General features: G+C 42.7%; 1 protein-coding gene across 1 annotated transcript; it reads left to right on the forward strand.

The window, feature by feature from the left end:
- The first annotated feature begins 9,281 nt into the window (after positions 1-9,281).
- SLC35G1 (solute carrier family 35 member G1) lies at positions 9,282-14,885 on the forward strand. Its single transcript, XM_086467218.1, has 3 exons — positions 9,282-9,489; positions 13,424-13,604; positions 14,126-14,885. The coding sequence occupies exons 1-3, from the start codon at positions 9,282-9,284 to the stop codon at positions 14,883-14,885; spliced, it is 1,149 nt and encodes a 382-aa protein (XP_086323344.1).
- Positions 14,886-19,706: the final 4,821 nt, after the last annotated feature.

Below are 19,706 nucleotides of genomic sequence, written 5' to 3' on the forward strand. Positions count from 1 at the left end.
TCAGATAGCCTCAATCAACCAAATGAAACAATATGCCTGAATAAAACACCACCCACACTTCTTTTGCCAGAAAGATTTTTCCAAATTCAGACTTTCACATTGGTTGCTTTGCCAAGTTTATATTCAAAATATACATTCTCCTGAAGAAGTAGAAGTAATAGCCTTGACAATGTATGTTTTATCAAGCACTGCTAGTTTGAAACGTAGGAATTCTGTTCATTACCTTCACTGTGTCACAGTATAAACTAAGTCCATACACATACATGCATATGCACCTGAGATATACCCGAGACAGAGGCACATGGGGTGTATAACATGTATTTACCATTAAAAACTCTGTTCATTGAGATTAACTCAGTAAGTTTTCCCTTTTTAGCATGGTATACTTGTACATGATAACAACAATCTGTAAAACTTCATTGCAGTAAGACAGCAACTGCTGCTGTATCCTCTGAGTACTCGGGCAAATACCTGAGTGCCACCTGCCACCGGGCTTTACAAAACTCACAGTGGTTTGGCCTGTGGCAAATACATTTATGATCTAGCAAACCGGTACTACCATTCATTTTCTTGTCTACCAGTGAGCTACTGAAGTTCACTCTTGGTTTGCTTAGATGTTTATGTTCTTCAGTGGACACAAAATAATGAGAGAAAGAAAGAAGAAGAATCAGACAGCTTTTCTATTATGAGATTTAAAAAGATTTTTTGTCCAGGATGTATCAGAATAACAGCCTTTTCCACATGCTTAAGGAGAACCAAAAAATGACATAATATTTTTAATTTAAGGATCACTGTCTAGATATGCATAAATTCTTCTTCAGAAGCTTACATGAAATACAAGAAAGAAAGCACTAAACTTACAGTGTTCAGTGTACATGGAAAATTGTTTTTCATTTATCCTCCCATGAATACTAGCTACAGAGACTTGATTGCTTAGCAAGTAGTGTGTTAGGCCATCTGAGGGTAGAAGCAATGCTGCATGACCTTTATGTGACCAAAATCAGTTAAGCAGCATACCTTTAATACAGGATTGAAAGCATACTAACAAGTATAGAAGCAGAATTTGAATAATGTCCTGCTTATCCATTATTTTTCAGTTCTTCAGAAGTAAAAAATAAGCTTTCATTCTGGAAACCACAGAAGCTTTTTGTTGCCTATACTCCTTACTTCTACCTGAATGTGCTTGTCTCAATACTTTCAGTCTCCTGAATAGCAACTGCTAATAGTGCAATCTGAAAAACACAGTTAAAGAGCCCCAGGATGTCTCCATTATATTGACCATAATTGCAGGATTCCATTTTATTAGAGTGTTCCAGCCTATCTCTTATGATTATAGTACTATTCAGTACTGTTTATGCTTAGCCTGCGTCCAGGGCTAAACTGTAACAGTTGCTCTATCACCAGACAACCCCTTACCAGCCAGGGAGGGAAATCAGGAAAAGGAGAGGACACTCGTGGGTTGAAGTGAAAACAGATTTAATGAAATAGCACTAATACCAACAAAGGTATACAAAGTTATACTCAGCCAAATGAATATGCAGTGGCCACAATTGACAGGACAACTGTCGTCAGGGGAGAAGCCAGAGGAGGATCTGGAGGAACCCCAGCAGGAACCCCATAGGAGCTCGCCTTCCTCGATATTTGGCAACAGACGGAGTTCGGCTTTCTAGAAAGGGGAAAAGGATTCTAGCATATGAATTGGCTGGGCTCATAGAGAAGGCTTTAAACTAGGTTTGAAGGGGGACGGGGACAAAACAAGGCCCAGCGGTGATGAACCTAGGGGTGGCATGCAATGTTGGGGGTGAAATCAATAGCTCAGCTCAAGTGCCTCTACACCAATGCACACAGCATGGGCAACAAACAGGAGCACATTGTGCAGCAGGATAGCTATGACTTGGTCACCATCACAGAAACATGGTGGGCTGACTCATGACCGGAATGCTGCAATGGATGGCTATAAGCTTTTCAGAAGAGATAGGCAAGGTAGGAGAGATGGTGGGGTGGCTTTGTATGTTAGGGAGTGTTTCAATTGTGTAGAGATTAATGATTGTGAGGCCAAGGCCAAGTGTTTATGGGTAAGGATGAGGGGGAAGGCCAATGAGGCAGATATCCTGCTGGGAGTCTGTTATAGACCACCTAACCAGGAGGAAGAGGCAGATGAGGCATTCTACAAGCGGCTGGCAGAAGTCTCACAATCATTAGCCCTTGTCCTCGTGGGGGACTTCAACCTACCAGATGTCTCCTGGAAATACAACACAGCAGAGTGGAAACAGTCCAGGAGGTTCCTGGAGTGTTTGGAAGATAATTTCCTGACCCAGCTGGTAAGGGAGCCTGCCAGGGGAGGTGCTTTGCTTGACCTGCTGTTTACAAACAGAGGATGACTGGTGGGAAATGTGGTGGTTGGAGGCCGTCTTGGGCTTAGCGACCATGAAATGACAGAGTTCTCTATTCTTGGTCAAGTTAGGAGGAGAGTCCGCCAAACCACAACCACGGACTTCTGGAGGACTGACTTTGGGCTGTTCAGGACACTAGTCAAGAGAGTCCCTTGGGAGACAGTCCTGAAGGACAAGGGGGTCCAGGAAGGCTGGACATTCTTCAAGAAGGAAGTCCTAAAGGTGCAGGAGCAGGCTGTCCCTGTGTGCCGAAAGATGAACAGGCGGGGAAGACAACCAGCCTCGTTGAACAGGGAGCTATTGCTAGAACTTAGGGAAAAAAGGAGAGTTTACCACTCTTGGAAGAAAGGGCAGGTGACTCAAGAAGAGTATAGGGAGCTTGCTAGGTCATGCAGAGGGAAAATTAGAGAGGCAAAAGCCCAAATCAGGCTGGCCACTGTTGTGAAAGACAACAGAAAATGTTTCTACAAAGACATTAACAACAAAAAGAGATCTGAGGAGAATCTCCATCCTCTATTGGATGTGGAGGGGAACATTGTCACTAAGGATGAGGGAAAGGATGAGGTACTTAATGCCTTCTTTGCCTCAGTCTTTAATAGGCAGACAAGCAAAACGCAAGGTAATCAGCCCCCTGAGATAGAAGCTGGGGACTGAGAGCAGAATAAACGCCCCATAATCCAGGAGGAAGCAGTTAATGACCTGCTTTGCCACCTGGAGTTCCAGAAGTCTATGGGGCCAGATGGGATCCACCCGAGAGTACTGAGGGAGCTGGCGGAGGAGCTGGCCAAACCACTCTCCATCACTTATCAGAAGTCCTGGTCAACAGGAGAGGTCCCAGCTGACTGGAGGCTTGCCAATGTGATGCCCATCTACAAGAAGGGCCAGAAGGAGGATCCGGGGAACTACAGGCCCGTCAGCCTGACCTCGGTACTGGGGAAGGTTACAGAGCAGTTCATCTTGAGGGCGCTCACATGGCATGTGCAGGACAACCAGGGACTCAGGCCCAGCCAGCATGGGTTCATGAAGGGCAGCTCCTGCTTAACCAACCTGATCTCTTTCTATGACCAGGTGACCTGCCTAGTCAATGAGGGGAAAGCTGTGGATGTCATCTACCTGGACTTTAGTAAAGTCTTTGACACTGTCTCCCACAGCATTCTCCTAAGAAAGCTGGTGGTTCATGGCCTAGACAGGCGCACTCTAAGCTGGGTTAAAAACTGGCTGGATGGCCAAGCACAGGGAGTTGTGGTGAATGGAGTTAAATCCAGCTGGCAGCTGATCACAAGCGGTGTCCCTCAGGGCTCAGTATTGGGACCAGTCTTGTTTAACATCGTTATCAATGATCTGGATGAGTAGATTGAGCGCTCCCTCTGTAAGTTTGCAGATGACACTAAATTGGGTGAGAGTGCTGATCTGCTCAAGGGTAAGGAGGCTCTGCAGAGGGATTTGGACAGGCTGGATCAAAGGGCTGAGGCTAATTGTATGAGGTTCAACAAAGCCAAGTGCTGGGTCCTGCACTTGGGTCACAACAACTGCACGCAGCGCTACAGGCTTGGGGATGAGTGGCTGGAAAGCTGCCCGGCAGAAAAGGACCTGGGGGTACCTGTCAACAGCCGGCTGAACATGAGCCAGCAGTGTGCCCAGGTGGCCCAGAAGGCCAACAGTATCCTGGCCTGTATCAGCAATAGTGTGGCCAGCAGGAGTAGGGAAGTTATCGTGCCCCTGTACTCAGCACTGGTGAAGCCGCACCTCGAATACTGTGTGCAGTTTTGGGCCCCTCACTAAAAGAAAGACATTGAGGTGCTGGAGAAGGTCCAGAGGAGGGCAACGAGGCTGCTGAAGGGTCTGGAGAACAGGTCTGGTGAGGAGTGGCTGAAGGAACTGGTATTGTTTAGCCTGGAGAAGAGGAGGCTGAGGGGAGGCCTTATTACTCTCTACAACTACCTGAAAGGAGGTTGTAGTGAGGTGGGTGTCGGTCTCTTCTCCCAAGTAACAAGTGATAGGACAAGAGGAAATGGCCTCAACTTGTGCCAGGGGAGGTTTAGATTGGACATCAGGAAAAATTTCTTCACTGAAAGAGTGGTCAAACATTGGAACAGGCTGCCCAGGGAAGTGATGGAGTCACCATCCCTGGAGGCATTCAAAATGTGTTGATGTGGCACTTATAGATATGGTTTAGTGGGCATGGTGGTATATTAGGTCAATGGTTGGACTTAATGATCTTAGAGGTCTCTCCCAACCTAATGATTTGATTTGATTTGATTCGATTCGATTCTAATAAACATACTCTTTGACACAAGATTAAATGTTTTTACGAAGTTGTATATATTCATATGGCAGCAATTTGTGGCAAAAAGATGGCAAAACTGAGTATCATTCACCATCCACCTTAACAGGGAAGCAAAGCAATATGGGTCTCTTCTAGCACATGAGATGGTCATAAAAACCACTAAGACACGCACTGGAATTTTGATGGAGAAGCAACAGCTCATACAGACCATGTCTTCCCCGGGCTGCAAGACTACAAGCGCTCATTCATTTTTTTTTTTTTTTTTTTTTTTTTTTACTGAATGTGATTGAACACTGAAGCACATTGCCCAGGGAGGTGGTGCAGTAGTCTCAATCCTTGGAGATATTCAAAACCCCAAGGGACACAGTCCTGAACTCTAGCTGACCCTGCTTTGAGCAGGGGGTTTGAACTAACAACCTTTCAAGGCACCAGATGTGCCCATCAACCTCAGCTATTCTACGAATCCCAAACAACTCTGGGTTGACCAGAAGTTTCAATGAATGACCGGGACAATGAAACTCCTTGATGCTGCAATAATCATCTGCTTTATGGCATTCAGGTGCAGAGGTAAATGGTTATTACACTGCACTTAAGAGTTGGATCCATTTCAGAAGCTGATATAGCAATTCTTATGTACTTTTTGCTAAACCTTTTCAGAAGGAACAAACGCAAGTTTATTACTTACTGTGTCACGTCCTTTGCACTAGCCTATATTAGTTTTAATGAATTTATTGTTAGACTATTGAATTTGTTAAATCACAAATTAAGACCTTAACAGTGGTTTTACAGAATTAGCATTTTTACAGAATAAAACCCATCAATACAGATTGCTGTTGTGATTTAAATCTTCTACTATTTTTATAGCTTAAGCAGTACACAACTGTGCTGGCACAGCTATGTTAAGATCAAACTGGGGTGGATGTCACCAGGGTGTTCCACGTGCCGTACCCAGGAATCCAGCCTGCCCTCTCTTCTGCTGGTGCTCTGCAAAGCCCTTAGTGCTGCTCTTAGGCGAGGAAGGGCTAGTTCAGTTCCAGGGCTCCTAGGTTTAGTTCTCACTAAACCTCCAAGAGGCAGCAGTGTTTCAAAAAGCTTATTAGGATATCTCAGTGGTGAATATAAGAAATGTGATAATGGATGAAGTTCTTATAATCTCATAGAAAACTCCCACGGTTCTCCACAAAACTCATGTAATTGCTTTGTCATTTGTGCCTGTTAAGAGTTTCTGAAAAGCCACTCAGGAGTCAGACAGCACTTGCAGGCAGGGAAATGGAAACCGAACACCAAAGGATCCCTCACCAGGCACACAGACCCAGGGCAGTGACTCATTACAGTACTTTACTAAGTACCTGTCAGTCTGTATCTCAACCTGTAACCTGTGATGAAGCAATGGCTTGTTCCTGGCGTTTACAGTGACTGCCTAAATTCTGGATGAGGATGAGAATATTCCTCATTTGAAAAGAGCAACCCAAGAGAACTCTATGTGGAGAGTGGTGACTACACTGGAGAAGGTGGATCCCTCTCTGTGCTTACGATACTATGGAAACCGGATAAATGCCATTTTAGCTGGTGCTGCAGTTCAATTTCCAATAGTCAAGTTGCTCAAGTTCACTAAAGCTTTTTCTTACGCACTTTGCACTCAGTGAAGATACTATAGGAGGTCCTTACTGCTCTACTGTTGGTTGAAAGCTGGCAACATGCTGGAGAAAGGAACAGCTAGTTCTGAGCACAGTGTTACACAGACAAGGCTTAATCTGTACTTGAAAGCGCTGCATAAAACATTGACCTGTCACATTTATGCAGCTACTTAATTTTTCCAATCTAGGGCAGTGTGACTGTAAATTACATTTGCCTACCAGTTAGTTTGGGCAGCTGCAACTGCTCTGTCATTTTGGAAGTGCTCTCCTTACTCAGAGAAGACGGTTGTACTTTACAAGCAGAACTTGGAAGCTGTCAAGCTGAGACAAGCCTGGCAGTTGGACCAGGAGCAAACAGAACACTTTATGTATCTTGGCATAAACAAACACTGCCCTTAGATGTTCCCTTTCAAAGCCAGACATGGGGGGGCGCAGAGGGGGTTGTTGCAGAGTCTCTTTGAAACTCTCTACAGCACAGTATTTGCCCTCGTGGCACTTAAAAAAACCCACTTTGGGTCTCATAGTCGCAGTATTATAAAATAAATACATAATCTTCATATTTTAACAAAGTATACAAATGAATAGCCAGAAGTCATAAAAAGTCACAAAATTTTGTTCTGTGTCTGTACTATGGATTAAATGTTTTGGCTCTGGTTTTCTTCACCAAAGACTCAAGTTAGCCACCTGCTTCTGCTGTTGGTGTCGACAGAGGTAACACCCAGTGACTGCGAAGACGGGCCGTTTCGTGGGGGCGTGCGTGCTGCAAGCCCGCTTCACCCTCGCTGGCCAGGGGACGCGCTGGGTCTGCCTCTAGAGACCTGCGGGATTGCCGCCCCAGGACGGCTGTGAGAGGCAGGATCTTGTCTTCCACCAAACTTATCTGGGGAAGCACAGCTCTGTGTTTGCGATTCACAAAACAGTGACCTGTAAAAGCTGCTTTGGAGTACAGAGAGGCATAAGTTTCTCGGGAAAGCAGTGGGCTGCCAGGCTTATTTGCACCTCCCTCTCTAAATTAAACCAGACTCTGAGGGGTAGGGAAGTGCACCAGGAATATGTAACTTCTTAATTAAGCATGTCTGTCTGGGGAATTTTGCTGGCCTGATTCTCCCCTTTGTGGGACATGCAGCTGCCATTGCATCTCCACAGAGGAAAGATTTAGTAAAGCTTTCAATATAGACTTTGTAGATGCTGATAGGAACTCTAATAAAAGTAGTTTATATCTACTGCAGCAGCTATTTACTTATTTTCTTGGTTTATAGCAAGCAGTTTAGATAACATAAATATTTAGAAATAATTAATCCTGATTTCAACACAAACTTTTAAATTTATTTTCTCTTTTTTAATAATTCATATAAAACATCTAATTTTTAGTTCAGAATAATTTGTGAAATAATTCTGGTCGTATTAATCAAATGCTAGCTCCGAGATAATGAAATACTTATGGCCTCTGGTGGGTTAGCATGGACTATAAAATGTGCTAAATCAGGGACAAGGAAAGCTTGAAATAGCTTTTATGAGGTAGCTTGAGGGAAAGCTTGAAATAGTTTGTGTGAAATAACTTGTATTTAGCATTTAGTTAAATGCTAAAACTATAGATTACATTTCTCCTTGTTAAGAATAAAGAAATAAACACTGATTAATTTATGTGGCTACAAGATTAGTGTGAGTATAAATCTCTTCTCTGAATAGAAATTCCTCCCTGTTTTAATTATTGATAACAGCTCAACTTGTTCAAAAGGGAAGAATTTCAGCATTTGAAATTTATTCTCCTTCTTTTTCTCCACACTCTTTGATCGTTAAGGCAAAGGGGCTACTCTGTATCTCTTTGCACCAGCCCCCCCTTTCTGATTCCCCTGCCCAAAGACACAGGCAGCATTGTTTTTTTTTTAAGGAAAACATACCACGAGAAGGTGGTTAAATGATTTTTGTACCCTACTAACAATCCTGTAAGGCTTTTCATATGCACACAGAATGACTAAGTCCCCCAGCTGGTTCCCATCTTCATTTTGACCTCTGTGAATGCAGCTGGTGGAGGCAGCAGCTCTTCCACAGAGAGATGATACTGCTGCTGCTGCTGCTGCTGCTGCTCACTGACAGGGCAATTAAATGTTAGTGGGCCCACTGAAGTAAAGCCGAGCTATTTAAATCGGTGCGGAGATGGGACCAATAGGATTTCAAACTGTGACACCCAGAACACGCAGAAGCTGTAATAAAAGCTCAGTTATCTCGGCGCAGATCCTGCTCGCGAGCAGGCCGGTGGGCCGATACCGTGAGGTTCCCAGTCCCGTGCACAGTGACAGTTATATACTTTTATTTCAGGCGCTCAGATGACGCAACAACGCTCCTAAAATAATTACGCATCACCGTTTTCCACAGTTTTACTTCCTTGCAGGCACACCCCCTCACAACGCCGCCCAGAAGCAACCGCGGCCTGGGCCTCCCTGCGCCCGCACCCCCGGCGGCACCGCCGCGCCTGGCGGCCACGCGGCGGGGCCCAGCCCCGCTCCGCCCGCCGCGGCTCCGCGCCTCGGTCTGGCGAGAGGAGCTCCCCCTCCCGAGGCACCGTCGCCTCGCTCCTCCCCGCCGAGCCCCGGCGCGGCCCAGGCCCCTCGCCCGGGCAGAGCTCTCCGCCGCCCGCGCCGCGTCCCTCTCGGGGTGCCACGGCGGGCTGAGGGAACGCCGGGGAGGGACCGGCAGGGCGCTGCCTCCTGCCCCGGCAGGGGTGCTCGGCTCCCCCCGGGGCTTTCAGGCAGGTAGCTGCCGGGGCAGGGGGGCTGGCAACCCGGCTGGCCGGGCGGGTGGTTGAGCCACGACCTGGCATTGCCCCCCCGCCGCGGGTGTACGGCGCTGCGGGGCGGGCGGGGGGAGCCGGGCGGCGCTGGGCGGTGGCACCGCATGCGCAGGACGCCAGGTGCCTGCCGGCCGGCAGGGAGCCGGTAGCATCGCGGGCAGTCCGGCGTCCTCATGGTGCTGTGTCAGGGCAGCGAGGCCGCTGCTGTTCCGGCAGCGGGCGCGAACGAGCCGGAGGTGCCGCTGAGCCGGGAGGACGGTGCGGGTACGGGGCAGCCTTGCCTGTGCCCGGCGCCCGGCATGGAGGCGCCGGGCTCCGAAGAGCGCCGCGTTTGTGGCTGCTGCTCGGGCTTGTCCTGGCCGCGCTGCTGCAAGGCACCCGGTGAGGAGGGGGAGTCTAGCAAGCGGGGCAGGGGGGGCAGCGCCCTCCCGGCTGGGCTGCCCGCTCCCGGGGTGACATTGCCGGCGGGGCGGAGGAAGAGGAAGCGGCCCCGAGGGCACCGGGGATCGGGGCGCGGGGCGGGCTGGGGCGGCCGCAGGAAGCGCCCGGCACCTGCGCCGGCCCCGCGGGCTGCAGCCCGCCACCTCCGAGCCGTCCTGGCCGTGGCGACTCCGCACCTGCTGCCTGGCGGGGACACCGGCCCACCCGCGAGCCCCTTCGGCCTCGCTCTCTTCCCTCTCCTCCTCACCGGACGAGCCGGTCCCTGGCGAAGAAATGGAGTGGAGCGGCAGGCACCACCTCCGCCGCGGTGCTTGCCCGTCCGCTCGTACGCCGGGCTGGGCTCGGGCCGGGCCCCCGGTGCCCGGTGCTGCCTCCTACCCCGGGAGCGGGCAGAGCGCTCGGGGTCGCTCCGACCGCGCGCCCCCATCACCCAGGGTCGGGCTGCGGCTCGGCCGCTTCTGTGAGAGCTTCGGTAGCGATTATCCCTCGGGAAAACAGCGCTTCGTGGTGTTAAAGTTCTGAAGGAAGGCTTGGCAGGTTTGGGTAAATCGAGGTGCCTTCTGGCAGCGTGGACTTCTGCCACTGTAAATACGTTGAGAAGGAGCGCGAGTGCTGTTCAACAAGTCCATACAACTTGCAGCTATGGCTTCCTTGGTAATTCCTGTCCTGCTTTAGTATGAGTGTACTCTTTATTTTGTCTTAATCCCTGCTTCACTTCTCGGTCATTTTGACTCGTTAAAGCCACAAACTTACTGCAAAATACCCAACGTTTTGTAAGTTTAATGTGGCTTCCTTTTAAAACATAAATGCCACCTTAAAATGATCTTTGAAGTCGTTACTTGAAGTACTTTAGCATGTGTAATTTTTAAACAACTTCACTGAAAATGTGTATTTCATTGAATATGGACTATAATTTACTTTCCAGCAGAAGATGGATAAAATGGCAATCTTTGTTAGCTAGTGAACTGTGGAGAGGCCAGAAGAGACAGTGTACTTCAGCAGTGAAAGTCACATTAGTATCTCTTCTGAGGCAAAGCTTGGGGGGAAAATCAATGTTTGAAATCCTGAGAAACTTGCATTTATTCACCAAAAAAATTATTATTTTTTTTTAGTAGCGTGTCTAGCAAAATGTTAACTTTTGAATCATGCCTAGATCTTGTCTGCATGACCATAATTAGTTCATACGCAGGCTGTTGTGCTCCTGGTGCTTTCCTGAAGTCTGTGAGAAAGCTGTTCTGCTTCTTATGGTGTGAAGAATGGATCACCCTCTTCTGGCTTTCCTGGAGGTCTGGGAGAATCATCTTCTCACTGACCACCTTCCCCACAGCCAGTACTCTTCTGCCTCTGCTACTATGCTCAAGGTGCATGTATGTGAGAAGTGTGATTTTCTTCACTGTATGCATTTTGCAAGTATAAAAACTGTTTGCAAGAAGGCATGACATTAAAACACAAACAGAAAGGATTTACACAGAAAATGAGTGCAGCAGGAGGCATTTGACTAAGCCTTAAAATGGGAGTGGAAGATTATTTGAAAGCCTTACATGTGGGATGGCCAAGAAATAAAATTGGAAAACCAAATCTTAAATCTGTAGCCAGTCAGAAAAGAGGACTTGGATATTACTTGAAACTTATTTTCAGGCTGCTACACTTTTTTAAAAAAGCATGAGTGGTGTTGGGGTAGTGTTTGGAGGCTTAATATTTTGTGGGGTGGGAATGTTATCTTAACCTAACTTCTCCTTACACTGTATTTTGAAATAAGTACTCTATAGAACTGCAAGTCTTGGTTTTGGTGGAAGAAATTAAACCATTTTATTTTTAAAAGGAAATAAAACACTTTCTCATTGCACTGAGTACATGCTTTGGCAAGAGATGTTGATGGTTTAAATTCTAGTATTACTAGATACAGTTTCTGATAGGCTTGGTGCATTGGGTGGCTTACAAAAATGAATTCCTTCTGGTTTTCCTTTGTTCCTTCAAATCCAAAGCTTAGTTCTGGGTGTAGGATCCTTTCAGCTTACTTTGCTTTAGTCTGAATCGTTTTCCATTTCAACACTTCCATTATTTAGATTGGCTTAATTCTGTAGAAACGAGGCAAGCTATCATGCCTGAAATAGAAGTTAATAGTTCTGTTTGTGCTGTGTTCATCCGTAAGCCAGCCTGGGTTTGGATTTCCCATTTCAGTAATAGGCCAGTCTGATTCCTCTTGCTTTAAAATTAGAGACGTTGTTGATTTTGTAGTTCTTTTGCGTGACTATGTGGATTAGGACATTACGTAATTCATGAACATTTTTTAAATCCACTGTTTCATAGTCTGTAGATGTCCTGGTCCAGTGTTAATTGGCGGTAGTGTTTGTAGTCACTTTATGTAAGTGGCTGTTGCTAAATAGAAATATTTATGGTAGAAACTGTCATTCGTTTTCAGCTGTAGTGTGATTGGATTCCCTGAAAACCAAGCCTTCTACCTACTTTAAATTCTGGTTGCAGTTGTAAAGCCTGGTTCTCTAGAACAGTTGAACCAGAACCAATGCTATACGCAGTGTATAGCAGTCTCAGCTCTTAGGTTGTAAGATTCAGTTTCTCAGCCTTGACTGCTGATATCAAGGAGGATTAAAATGGTTTGTGACAAGTTTTGTTAATTTAAAAAAAACCCCACACACCCTAACCAAAACCAGAAACCCCTCAAAACCATATTTAGTTGCTAAGCAACTCACAGCAGTGCCCTGCTGATTGTGTTTTAGAGGATCTGTAAGGCTCAGGGCTCCCAAACAAACGTGAGATGAGGCACCCTTTTATCAAAACACTGCCTTCGGGACATGGAGTTCTTGCTCTTATCTTCAGAGGGTGTTGTAGAAGAAAAGGCAACTCCTGGTGTATTATGCAGACAAAGAAAAGAGATAGTGAAGTAACATCCCACTCAGATTTTTAAATGGGTTCTCTTTTTCCATGGTGTTCATCTGTAGGTTCAGTGGAAAGACTGTTCTTCTTATGCGGCAAAGCAACAAAAAAAAAAAGTCTGGTTTCTTTGGAAACAGTGTTGAGGTCAGCAGCTGTTCACCTTCTCTGGTTTTGGTTTGTTTTTTTTTTTTTTGAGGATGGAGAACATGAGTGGAGTAGAAGGTGATAAATAAGAATAAATGAAAGCAAAACTAAGGTCTTCATGGAATTGTGATAGATATCAGTACTTTAAGCAGGCCTATGATGTTTTAAAATTAGTCACATATTTTTTAAGCAGAAGAAATTTATTTGAAGTTTATTTGAAAAAATATTTGGGTTCTTAACAGCAACGTAAAAATGTTAGATAAAACTTCTGCAGGTCTAGTAAAAATTAACGTGGTTTAGCTACAAAATAAATGAGGTATAATGAAAGTGAGGTTTTGCACATAATTTTCACGTGTGTGTATTTGTGAGAAAGGAAATTAAATTGTTGCTTATGAACTTTAATGAACTTAATCAATAATCAGATGATTCCCAAGGTAATAAGTTTCAGTGTTTCAGAATCTAGCCATGGACCATTTTGCAGTCAGTGGTATTTATTGGTCCTTGGGCAGCAGTCAGAATCGCCCAAATAGTCTGATGCCTCTGAGAAGAAAAGCCTACTAACTCATGTAGATCTGTGAGAAGTTTTGTATCCAAGGTGTTGGAGTCCATATCTTATCTCCTGTTTTAAGAAAAAAAAGGAGACCCGTGGTGGTCAGTGAAACATATTTTCAAAGTAGGTCTGGTAAGTACATGTAATATTTGCATTTGCTTCTTTTGCTTCCTGTCCTCTACCACAAGAATAGCTGCAAATGTGTGGAGCTCTGCCATATGTAGAGCTGCCTGACCTGAGAAATCTTCTAGTATATCATTATTAACTGGAATTTGTCTGTTGCAGGGAGAAAGAAGAAAGCTGCGTGCCCAGGACTTGGTCTGTTTTATACTGTACTGTCTGCCTTCCTTTTCTCAGTGGCCTCTTTATTTCTTAAAAAAATAGAAGATGTACATTCAGTGGAAGTGAGTGCTTTTCGATGTGTTTTCCAAATGGCATTCGTTCTTCCTGGTTTAATATACTACAAGTAAGTGTAGCAAATGTTTAAATTTAAAGTTATTTCTTAAAAATAGATCTAGAATTATCACTCACTTAAAACAATACTGCAATCTGATTTAATTCAGACTTCAGTTACATAACTGCATTGTTTTGGATTGATTGATAGTTTCTTAAAACAATTCAGAAAACTGAAAATCTTTGACTCCCTGAATTGTAGAGGATTCTACAGAGATTATATCAAATGCATAGATCTTCCACAAAGTGATGTTCTTAAAAAATAGAAGGTAATTTGTAGATGCTCTGGGTTATTTTGCAAGCAAAAAATTAATAGCTAGAAGAAGAGGTTCTGGACTCTGAATGTGATTAGGGGTGGTGATGGGAATAAATTGGTCTGTGATCATACAGTTAAAAATATTTTGATAACTGAGATAAATCCCTCATCTAGAAAGGTGTGTACAATCTAGAAGGGTGTGTACATTTAAATGTGATTCAATGTTGCTTATGAAATAAGCAAGCCAGTGACATTAACATGACATTTCTGTTTTTCAGAACGGGGTTTTTGGGACCAAAAGGTAAAAGAATTTTTCTTTTCTTCCGAGGATTCCTTGGCTCTAGTGCAATGATTCTTCTCTACTACGCTTTCCAAGTCATGCCCCTAGCTGATGCCACTGTTATAACTTTTAGCAGTCCTGTTTTTACATCGTTGTTGGCATGGATCTTTCTGAAAGAGAAATACAGTATTTGGGATCTTCTGTTTACCCTCTTTGCAATCACTGGAGTGGTTCTTATTGCCAGACCACCGTTTCTGTTTGGGTCAAACGTTACGGGGATTGAAGGAAGTTACACGGATCACCTTAAAGGAACTATAGCAGCAATTACAAGCACAGTATCTGGAGCTTCGACTTTTGTTATACTGAGGAAGGTGGGAAAATCTGTGCATTATTTTTTGTCAATTTGGTATTATGCAGTCATTGGTTTAATTGGATGTGTTATAGCATTGTTTGTTATGAATGAATGGCGTTTACCATATTGTGGGAAAGATAGGGTTCTTCTAATATTAATAGGCTTGTTAGGGTTAGGGGGTCAGATATTTCTCACAAAAGCATTACAGATTGAGAAAGCTGGACCTGTAGCCATAATGAAAACAATGGATGTGGTGTTTGCTTTTATTTTGCAAATTCTTTTTCTCAATCATCTACCAACTTGGTGGACTGTAGGTGGCGCCCTTTGTGTGGTAGCTAGTAGTTCTGGAACTGCCATTCGTAAGTGGCGACAAAGCTTGAAAAAAGCTAAACAAAATGAAATCTAAGACACTAATTCGCTACAGAAACAAGCAATCTTGAAATATATATACAATATTTATTTTTATTTATTTTAAATATCTCATTTACCAAATTGTAGTACCAAATTATGTCCAATAAAAGAACTTGATTTTTTCTAAAAAACAAAATTGAAGGTGTTTTAACAACTGATTAGGTATGTGCTTTTCTTTCTCATATTTAGGCATGCAAATATGAGAAGTAGGAAGATATTTAAAAGTTGCTTGCTTCCTATCAAAACTGGACAATAGGCTTTTTGGCTTTTATTTTCCTAGAATTCCTGATTCTCCACTTCTTAGACCCTTTCTCTGTTCTTCTGAACAGTGGAAATCAGTCTCCCAGGTTTATTTAATACTATTCTGTGCTTGATTACCCGAAGGATTGCAGTACAAAAGTTAGAAGGGAATGAAGAGTTACAATCCTATAAACATTCAACTTTTATAGGACAAATAAAACTTGCACATTTACAAGCTTTCTAATTTTTTTTTTCCACAAAACAGATGCCAAATGGGGATTTATTTTTAATTTGGATTCTAAAAGAACAAAGGCTATTTCATCCTTCAAAGTAATGTCAAGAGAAAATTAACTTGTGAAAATTATCTATCAGCGTTGCTTTCTTTTAAAAAGAATTTTAAATGTTTGCACTTGCTTTACAAACATAATGAAACAACCTAATCTGTTTTTTTTACTGTGATTTTTCCCAATAAACATGTCTCTAATTGCCACAGTCTTGGTGATGAGAGACAACAGTTAATTGTATACCACTTGTAAATTAGCCATTTCTTGTGGTATGGAATGTTATGCTGTAGCTGCACTTTTCTTTATCCTATGCAAAAGATTATATTTTTTAGGTATTTAATATAGGTTATTTTGAATGCTGCTTATGACCCTTTTATTCAGATTCTTTTATACAAAAGTCCTTTATGAGACCAAGTTTAAGTCGTCTTGGCCTTCATGAAGTTAGGAGGATTTACCATAAAGCATTTGCCTATTTCCTAAGAATTTACAAGAGTGCAGAGTAATTAGTTTCACAGGAAATGCAGGTTGGCCAAGGTCAACAGAATCTACAGAACAAGTTTGAGGAGAGCTTGGTGGGAGGGTGGAGCAATGCGTATACATCTCATGACTTGGAGGCATCTGCATTACATCAGGCAGTGCTAGTGGGCAGCTTCAGCCCCGTTTTTCCAGCTGGCCTTTTTAAATCTTAGTCACTTCTCTTACACATCTAATTGCTTTTTTTTTGGCTTTATCTTAATAGCAACAAATACTAAGAAAAAAGGCTTGTGCTATGTTTCAGGAGGAATATATGTTTAGTATTAGGTAGGGAGATTTTCCTAAACGGAGTCTTAACGTACTTTTGGATCTTGTCTCAGTAGCGCTTAAAGAAAATTTTAACTTGGTTCTTTATTTGGTCCTTTGTATCATGAGGTGGTTTTCAGTTATTTACTCACACTAGTATTTTTCTAAAGGAGAATGCTGTGTTCCATAGACTTGATACATTTTTTTTCAAAATCACTGAAGGTGGCAGATGTTTTCTTATTTTGACTTACAGATGTTTAGTCACATACCTTTTCTTTTGCCACTAAGCATTGCATGCTGGCAGGTCAGATCTAGGGACTTGAGTCCCAAAGGACTGGAATGTTTATAGTGCTTTGGGATGCATCTGGATGTGAGGAACCATCTTTGTGCAAGAACCTGTATGTAAAGCAGCACCCTGAATCCATATACATTTATGGACATGAGCAGATTCCACTGGAGTAACAGAATCAGTTCCTGCTTATAGCTGCTCATTCTTTGCTTCTCCTGAAGGCTGAAGTTCAGCTGCCGCTGACAGGGTCAGGAGTAGTATGAAACTGCTTTCACATCTCTTTAAAGCCTAATGTAATGATAAAATTCCAGTTTGGCACCCATTTCACTTAATACTTGAAATTGTAAACTGGGATTGTTGCTTCTGTGGCTCAGCCATCACCACATTGAGCAACAGCTTTCAGGGGAGGGAAGGAAAACAGACTGCATTTTTTACTGCTTCACTTCGTGTTTAATATGCACGTATTTGAATTGACGCTTACAAGGTGTGGTTCCAAAACAGTTCATATTGATGAAAAGTTGGGTTGTCAGCTAGTTCTGCTCCCTCATGTCATCTCAATGCTCATGCTTATGTGGTTGTGTGGTGAGCTGGCCCTGGGAGCTGATCCAGCTACATAACTGTATAGTAAGGTTGTTGGAGAGGGCAAAACCAGAGTAGCCTGAACTTGATGACAGTGTGAAAACATTAGGAAGGGGAATTAGATAATAGTTTAAATTGCAGTGTATGGATGCTGCTTTGTCAGCACTGAATAAAAATAATGTGGAAGCTTATACTGAAAAATCTTTAGGTCATATAGTTGCGATGAATCTTGTTTACACTTGGTAGAGAAGAACAGACTACTGAAGAAAGGACTCTTTTCTTGCCCTTAACACATAAGTAAGTGTAAAAAATAAGCTGACCTGAAATCAACTATGTGATATATTGATTGGTAGTTTTTCTCTGAAGATCTTGCAGAAACTCTTTTGATGTGTTTCCATACCTGTAGTGCCCAAAAACCACAGATTTTTTTTTTTCCTCCAAATCTATAGGCGTTCCTTATGGTTCCATCTGCTTATTTCCTTTTGCTGTTCTTAAAGCTTCCTAAATATTTAAGTTCTTAAAATAATATTCTAAACAAGATCCTATGTTGGAGAACATTGTATTTTTTGGAACATTATTTTGATTTTGTTCCATCTTCTAGAGAATTGTTTAACTGGTGTGAGAATGAAGGACTTGACTAGGGCTTCTCTAGTCATAAATCATGACAACCTAGCTTCTGTAACTAGCTGTTCTAGATTATTTGGGGAATGGAAGACATTTAAGCTTTCAGTTTTTTCAACCACCTCAATTTTTTAGTTTTTCTTCCTCTCAAATGTGGGTTGAAAACCTCAGTTTTAGTTGGAAGCCTCAAAGAGAGTGAAATTATGCAAAAGTATGGATACCCTAAAATGTTGTCTTTTTTTTTAATTGAAAACATTTCTTAAAATTCCTGTTAAGAGGGTCAAACTTTTTTTCTTCCAGAGCTTAACAGTTTGAGAATCTGAAATGAAACTGGCTGAGCCTTGATTTTTTCAGATTCTTATTTTTCTTCTTCTTTCTTTTTTGGGATATTTACTTTCAAAATAATTTTTAGTGTTTTAATATAGCAAGTTTCTCAGGGTCAAATGTTATTTTTCTGAGCTTTGAGTCAGAAATATATTATTAATGTTCATCACCTGTAGTGTGCTGTTGTGATCTTTACAGTATTTTTAAGTTCGATAAATGTTGTTTTCTAATAAGAAGTCCTTCCTTTGAAATCTGGTGGAATATTGTTTCATTGCAATTGCTATGTTATAAAGTTAAGTTTCACTTGAATTTCATCATATTAATTCAATGTACCGATTTCAGTGGATCCTGAATAGAAAGCATAATAATTAATTATTGGTTGTTTTGCCCATAAACACAGGGTAAAAAGATTCAGTTGTTACTGATGCGTCACAAGCATGTTTCTTATGTTCTTTACTATGCAAAACACTGTAATCATCTGTTGTCTTCAGTGGGACTTTGTAGCCTTAAAGCCTTATGTACCCAGCTCTTCTACGAAAGCCAATGCCTGAAAAAGCTGTGAACTGTCACTGTGCAGGAGCCAATTTCTTTCAGGTTAAATTGTTTGTCAAAGCATGCTCTGAAAGCTCGCTAAATACATCTACACTAAGAATTTGACAAGCTCATTGTGTAGACAAGGGCAGTCTACATAATTAAAATGGATTTCCTGCATTTGCCTAACACCAGGCGTTAAGTAACCTCAGTGTAACAGTGTTGGTAAAGTAACCAGTTCAGTGTGTCATTTTTCTTCTGAAACCTGAAACTAGACTCTTTCTCAGTTTGAAAAACTGTGCTAAGATGGCTCTTCCTGTAATTGATAATGACAAGATGAATAGTGCTACCCTTGATCATCATTTAGTAGAAAATGCTTCCCCACCCACAGTGTTTTCTCTTCCTTGACCTCAAGAGCTGCCTGTTGGAAGAAAGTTAATTTCTAGAGAGGCAGCCTCTTTAAAAGTTAATTCCTTGATAACTAGCAGTAGTTAACCAGGAAAAGTCTGTTTTCCAGTTCTCTAGCCATGGTGACCACGGTAGGCTCATCTCTGGCATCAGTCCCATAAGGTAGTAGAAGCATGATCTCTGTTCCTGCATGGATTCAGGGTTGGCAGTCCTGACAGCAGGTGTGCAGCACTGACTTCAGCAGGACATTGCAGTTACTAGCAGAATGTTTTTGTGGTCATAACTGCCTGTCCATCCAAAGAAAAGTTGTGGCTTTATGTTCCTGCAGATGCAGGTAACTTCAGGGTGGAACATACACAGACTTCTATGGTGATGACACTTCTGTATATCAGAACGAGTAATTTCCTATATTATGTGAGTTATTGTTTGACAAAATGGGGTTAAAAATACCCTCAGGATTTTTACTATGTCCTATATATTGTTAAATATATGTTGAATTATATGTTTTATAGAAGTTAACTGGCTTTGTTATGTAGTAGTATATTTTTATAGACAATTCTTCTATATTGAAATGTTAAGAATATTTTCATAAGAGATTTATATTCATCATTGCTAATAAAATGAACCTGAAGAATTGATGTCTGGTTTTGCATTGATTAGTAGAACATTTGAATGTAGTGACTGTAAAAGTTTCATAAAAGAGTTGTTAATCAAACAGTCCGTGTTAAAGATGAACATATGCCTCAAATTCTGCTACTGT

Source organism: Leptosomus discolor, chromosome 6, assembly GCF_034619465.1.
Source record: "Leptosomus discolor isolate bLepDis1 chromosome 6, bLepDis1.hap2, whole genome shotgun sequence".
NCBI lineage: Eukaryota > Metazoa > Chordata > Aves > Leptosomiformes > Leptosomidae > Leptosomus > Leptosomus discolor.

Bases quoted from the DNA above. Each gene is read 5' to 3' on its own strand.
- SLC35G1 (XM_086467218.1), top strand. From the start codon at position 9,282: ATGGTGCTGTGTCAGGGCAGCGAGGCCGCTGCTGTTCCGGCAGCGGGC. The intron at 9,490-13,423 runs GTGAGGAGGGGG...TGTCTGTTGCAG, and splicing joins GCGCTGCTGCAAGGCACCCG to GGAGAAAGAAGAAAGCTGCG. The intron at 13,605-14,125 runs GTAAGTGTAGCA...TCTGTTTTTCAG, and splicing joins CCTGGTTTAATATACTACAA to AACGGGGTTTTTGGGACCAA.